At 39.4% G+C, this 6,334-nt stretch overlaps 1 protein-coding gene across 24 annotated transcripts in view; it reads right to left on the bottom strand.

Moving 5' to 3' along the window:
- The window catches only part of LOC109835700, a 43,512-nt gene extending 38,061 nt beyond the window's left edge, over window positions 1-5,451 (bottom strand). For 18 of the 24 annotated variants that reach the window (XR_002245652.1, XR_002245657.1, XR_002245658.1 and 15 more), the window contains exons 1-2: window positions 4,146-4,919; window positions 60-350 (exon numbers count right to left, since the gene is read on the bottom strand). Coding sequence is in view for 2 of the 24 variants with exons in the window: in XM_020403700.1 (XP_020259289.1) it covers window positions 258-350; window positions 4,146-4,379 (327 nt within the window). In the remaining 22 variants the exon portion in view is untranslated. Of the gene's footprint in view, window positions 1-6; window positions 351-910; window positions 1,094-4,145; window positions 4,920-5,243 lie in introns of those variants that run through there. The other 6 variants (XR_002245665.1, XR_002245669.1, XR_002245671.1 and 3 more) reach the window with 6 other exon arrangements.

Raw genomic sequence — 6,334 nt, 5'->3', positions numbered from 1 at the left:
AGATGGCATGAACAAAAGAAAATAACAGCCACAAATTCATGGATCTGCAAGGGACTCACCAAACACCCAACCTGGAGCCCACCAGTTGTGTCCTGGTGTGCATGCTGGAGAAGGCTCAGATATGCCACTTTTAACTCAAAATCACAGTGACAACTTCCTTTCTTTAAGAACAAGTAATGAGCGGCTGCAAGATGGTTGCTTGCGTGCTACAAGGCCATCCAACCTCACCTCGCCATATCATTACGCAACAGCTGGGCTTACCAGTTTGATGCTTTCGGGCACATCATCATTGCCACTATATTTTCCTTTTCTTTTTTCTTGGTTGGGGAGGAGAGCAACATCTCATTGAGCTGTAAGGATAATTTAACGAAAAACATCACAAAGAAACAAGGTAAATTGCAACTAACCTCCTTCAAGAACGAAGACATAAGAGAAATTTTTCTAGTTTTTGGAGTATTAGGAGAAAGAATTGAAGAAGGAAGAAAGTAAAAAAGGAAAAAAATAGTGAGGAAATAGGCAATAAAAAAGGGCGTTGCCGTGTTAAAAATTTAGAAAACTTTTGTTGTAAATGTACATGTATAAAAAAAATCAACAAACACTAGAAAAGATTTTCAAAAGTATATAGTGATTCATAATTATTACAGTGGCAAAGGGCCTAAACACAATTTTCTAAAAAAAACAGTAAACATAAAATCATAATTATAATGATGGTATAACCAAAGAAAAATAGCAACGTAAGAAAAATGCGTACAAAGAGAATTTAATGTTGTCTAGAAAAGAAGAAAAGTTTAATGAGATGAGATGAGTTGTCACCATATTATTGGATGATGTGAGTAATTATAAAGATGGGATTAAATGAGATGAGATGAGTTGGATGATGTGACTCATTTCTTGTGTTTGATTTATTTTTAAAAGTAAGGAAGGAGATGAGATGAGATGAGTTGTCACCATATTTTATTGGATGATGTGGATGATTTTTAAGGATGGAAATGGATGAAAAGAATATTTTAATGATTTCCTAGGTCAATTTCCTTTTCTTTGATTTTAGGAAACCAACCAAACGGACTCTGAGAGGAAGAAAATGCTCGCCCACCTGCATAAAGTAAGTAAACATACTAGTTATGCTCCTGAACGAAAAACTTATGATTCTTTAAAAAAGATAGTCAAAAGAAGAGGCGCATGCATGTAATAAATTCTTCTTTAATCATGTCATTACCTTTTCTGAAGAAACAATTGTATGTCGTCTATCACTCTATTGTTAATACTATTTTTATTAAAATGAATATTTAATGTGAGCAGTTGCTTACTCAGAATTTTGTTTACAACTCCAACTTACTAAATATACAAGTAAATTATATATGTTGGATATGGAAAAATATGTGTAACACATCAACTTATGTGCATATAAATAATACTTGGTATAGAACATGCATTAACTGGCAATATTAGACCATCTACATTTGTTAGAGATCTAAGGGAGTAAGTCACCTGACACCAGAATAAATTTGGTGGCATGTATCCATGGATCTGCAAGGGGTTATCAATGTTGTCAATGCACGAGGCGCAATGCGGGGCGCAAAGTATCTTTACGCGCACATGCGCAAGGCACAACGCGATGTGCGCACCCGAATGATGTGAAGCACACACAGCACACATAATTTTTGAAGATATATAATCAAGCATGATAGAACATTTTAGGAATTCACATAAAAATATGTCAGGATATATATTATCATACTATCAAATCACAATATAAGGTCTTAATTTTAATTCTAACACATCAAACATAGTAGCAAAGTTCATAATTTTTCAAATCAAATGTCAAATCAAGACTAATATCCAAGCAAAATCAAATAGCAAATGAAGATCAGTCAAGGTCCTCAATTGAAGGCTACTAAAAGGCCTAATGGATTTGTTTTGCTTTTTGAGATACATGTTATTAAGTATAAAGACTCAATTGAAATATTAATGAACAAAAATATACAAGGCTATGTACTAAATGCACCCTGCGCAAAGTCAACATGCTTGCGAGGCGTACAAGGCGCTACTACATCAAATGTTGGGTGTTTCGCCACCGCCCCGCATCATAGGGCGCATGAGGCGTAATGAGGCACACACCTAGAAAACACTGGTCGATATTGCAGAATCCGATCCAAATCCGACCCGTTTGCAATCCTAACTTGCATAGAGGAGACACAAATAGACATCCCACACAATGAAAGGGATGGCTGCAAACTAGTTACATGCACACCAGCAAGCAATATCAAGCTCACCTCGCCATTTCTACAACCCTAGCAATCAAAAAAATCATAGGCGTTTGTGAAACTCACAAAGTCTGCTATTTCTCTAAGGCTAAATTGCGCTAAAATGCCCAATAGTTTCACCAATGTTGCAATTAAATGACCCCTATTTAAAAATCGTGCAGCTAAATACCCCAAAGATTTTAAACCCTGCACTTATAAACCATGAACTTTTAAAATGAAGCACATTGATGCCCTCTGTTAGTTAGCAAGAACAACAAAGGCCGCACTTATAAACCCCTAAACCTTATAAATGTCGCATGAATATTCCCTTGTAACTTAACATGCGGTCTTCCTTATAATTTTCATCCATCTCGCCCATTCTGACTCCCAAATTTCTTTGCAGGAACAACAAAGGTTGCCTCAAATAGATCCTCAAGCTCGTCATCAAACATTGGCCTTCTTAATGAGAAAGAAACTTCTTGGTGAACCCCAAATTTCTTCAAGCTCCAAGTTTCTTAGCAAGGTTTTAAATATCGATTACTGGAGACTTATCAAACAGTGAAAATCCATATCAGATAGCGGATATAGGGAATATATCAAGGATAAGTAATTATGTTTAGGATCACTAACCAATGGTAGAAACCCAGGGTGGGTCAGGATTAAATTGCATTGAATATATGCCTGTTGCCCAAAATCAAAATTCAAACCAAAGCCTGATAATTTCGATTTTTGGGTCGATAATATCAGTCGATAGCTCACTTTATCGCTGTATTATCGGCGATAAACATCCAAAAACGATAACTGGTATAGAATCGAACTTATCATAGCGGAAGGCCTCCAAAATCGATAAATCGCCGACAATATCGGTTTATCGACCGATATTTAAAACATTGTTTCTTGGTGAAACTTCTCGTCCCCAAATTCCTCTTCATCAAGCTCCAAATTTGACAATTCCCTAGCCCTAGCCAAGATTGAATCCCAAATTTCATTCCTAATTTCTTCGGTATGCTGTAGTGAATTTGGGGAGGTGAAATTGTTGGCTTTTTTTACTATTGATGGGGTATAATTAAGGGCGGGGCGGGCCATTTTTGTCATTATAGAGAACGTTAATAACATTTGGATTTGTTAATGGAGGAGACAATGGAGCATTTTAATGCACGGTTTTAAAATATGAGGCTTTTAAGTGCAACCTTGTTCAAACTATAGGGCATTAAGTGCAATTTAGCCTTTCTCTAATTTCCAAAGTTCGGGTACTTTTTGGTAAATTTACCCAATAAAATTGCTTCATGAAAACTGTGAGGTAAAGATGCAGTGGCACCTGCATTGTTAGTGTAACCATTTTAGTGGAGACTAGTAATTCTAGAAAAAGTACAATCAAATGAAAAGCAACATGCTTTCAATAGATTCCCTCTAAACACCCCCCCCCCAACAAATATTAAATACTATTCTTTACTATTGTTAATATTACTTTCTTTTTAGTTGTTGTTATTAATTCAGAGTTTTGTAACAAATCTGAATACCCATCAACGATCTAATTAATTCAGAATTTTGTAAAAATATATATATGTTTGAATAAAGGACAAATTTTTAAAAGAGCCTTTTTTTCACTTTTATATAGCAAAACCGACCAACCCTCAAAATAATCTGCAAAACCAACCCTAAAGGGTCGGTTTTGCAGTCGTGTAGAGCAAATCAAATGCACGGGACTGCTAGTCCCGTGCATTTCATGCTTTTACACGCCATCTCCTAATTCGCCACCCTCCCTCTTCCCTCATGGACCCGACATCCACTACCCATCAATAAACATAAATCTTATGGAAGTATTTAGCTAGCTAGAGCAAATACTAGCAAAGAAAATAACAAAAACTGCTAGGATTAGAGACATAGGCCGAAGAGCGTGACCTCATTAATCTTGATCGCGAGCTTATCAAGTACATCGATGCGGTTCTTTGATTTCTCCAAGGCTTGCATCAACTTCTTCTTTTCTACTAGCAACTCCCTAGCCTCAGTTTCCTTACCAACCAAGACGCTGTTAGCCGCCCTCTTCTGTAGACTCTCAGCTGCCTCGGACAACCGCATCAGCCTCGTTCTCGCGTTAGCTGCTGGAACAACCAAACAACAATAACAACGGTTCATTGAGACAAATCATCAAACAGGTGGCGGACATGCTCACACAACACTGTCCACATCATTATCATCCAAATCTACGCTCATTTCTCAAACCCATGATAATTTCAAGCCTGACCTAATTCGCCATTTCAATCAAAGTTTCCAATTAATTCATCAGGAATCGAAGAAACACGAATGACGGGGGGTAAAAAAATTTTGGAGCGAGTCGTCTCGGCCTCGGCGTAGAGTCGGTCGAGTTGGGTCCTCAGCGTCTCGAGGTCGATCCGCTGAATGCTGAAACTGGCATCGTTGACAGATATATTTGGGAGGGCAAGGGAGATGGGGATGAGGTCGGAGAGGAGGAGGGAGAGAGAGAGGTGGAGGTCTTTGGGATACGAAGGAGAAGCGGCGGAGGCGGAGGAAGGGGAGGAGGGAGAGGAGGGGGAGGTCACGAGTGCGATGAGGAAGAGGGAGAGGTAGTGGGTGTGGGGTCCATGAGGGAAGAGGGAGGGTAGCGAATTAGGTGAGATCACGAGTGCGCGTGGGAATTTGGGGGCGTGGGGTCAGGAGTTGTCGTGTAAAAGCATCAAATGCTCCCGTGCATTTGATTTGCTCTACACAATTGCAAAACCGACATTTTAGGGTCGGTTTTGCAGATTATTTTGAGGAGTGGTTGGTTTTGCTATATAAAAGTGAAAAAGGGTTTTTTTTAAAAATTTGTCCTTGAATAAACTCAACATAAACAATTAATCTTCCACCCAATTTCTTATTAGCACAGAAATTCATGCAAATGTACGCTAAAATCCCAAAATTAAAAAAGATCAGTGTTTACCATAACATTGACATAATCAAACAAGAAATTCTTGGCGAGGGAGGGAGAAAAGGAGTCACCTTTATCACAAGTGGATCATGCAGTACCCGATCCGAACCCGACCCGACTGAAACCCTAGCGCTAATGGCTGCGAAAAGGTTGCAGGAGGCAACTCATGATCGCCTCGCCATTTAAAAAAAGGTCGATAAATTCTTGGACAATAATAATTGCTGCATGAAAATGGCGGAGACAAGATCAAGAAAGGGGAGCGAGAACAGGCGCACTAGCTTTGGGAGGGGAGCCTGCCAAGCACGTGGAGCGTCAGTGACAAGTCCACTCGATTTTCGAGCTCGATCCAATTTTTGCAAACTAGTCCTCTCAGATTGGTTTAAATTTGTCTTAATAACACTTAACACTTAAGTACCCTGTAGTTTCACCCTTTGAGCACTTAGATACCTATGTTGTATTTGTAGCGAATACGTACCCCAACATGTCCACCGTTAAAATCACACAAACGGTGTGTTAAGATTAATGTGTGTGGACAAGATTGCCCTCTCTAGCATTAAACCCCTAACTAGTTTAAAAAACCATATTCAATTTTTACTCGATTCTTCCCCAAATTGTGTCATGCACTATTTTTTTTTTTTTAGGGAAAAATGTGTCCAGGCCTCAAAAGTAGAAAGTTCATGTGACCTGCCCCCTTGTATTCTGACTTATGTGTATAAGCCCCAAATACACACTGTATTTGTGTTAAGGCCCCAAAGTATCGGATCCTGAGAAAAGCCCAACAAAAGTTACAAATTTATCCTTTGATTTGATTGAGCTTGGTAACTGCGCTCATCCATTTAACCACATCACATCTCTCTCTCTCTCTCTCTCTCTCTCTCTCTCTCTCTCTCTCTCTCTCTCTCTCTCTCTCTCTCTCTCTCTCTCTCTCTCCTTCTCTCTCACTTCCGTTATGGCCACTGAAAATGATCAGACCCTTGGGAGGTCGTGGAAGGAGAAGGCGAGGACGGTGGTCATGGAGTCGGAGGTCGGGGATCATCTTAGAAACAGTTCGTGAACGCGGGTTCAACGACAAATACGGAACATGGTCCGGTGGGACCCGCGAGCTGACGGAGCCCGGAGCTTTGGTCCGATGCATCGTTGTTCTCCCCTTTCTAAGTTACGG

The sequence above is a fragment of the Asparagus officinalis genome, chromosome 3 (assembly GCF_001876935.1).
Source record: "Asparagus officinalis chromosome 3, Aspof.V1, whole genome shotgun sequence".
NCBI classification, from domain to species: domain Eukaryota; kingdom Viridiplantae; phylum Streptophyta; class Magnoliopsida; order Asparagales; family Asparagaceae; genus Asparagus; species Asparagus officinalis.
This window is presented reverse-complemented; position numbering and strand designations above follow the sequence as displayed.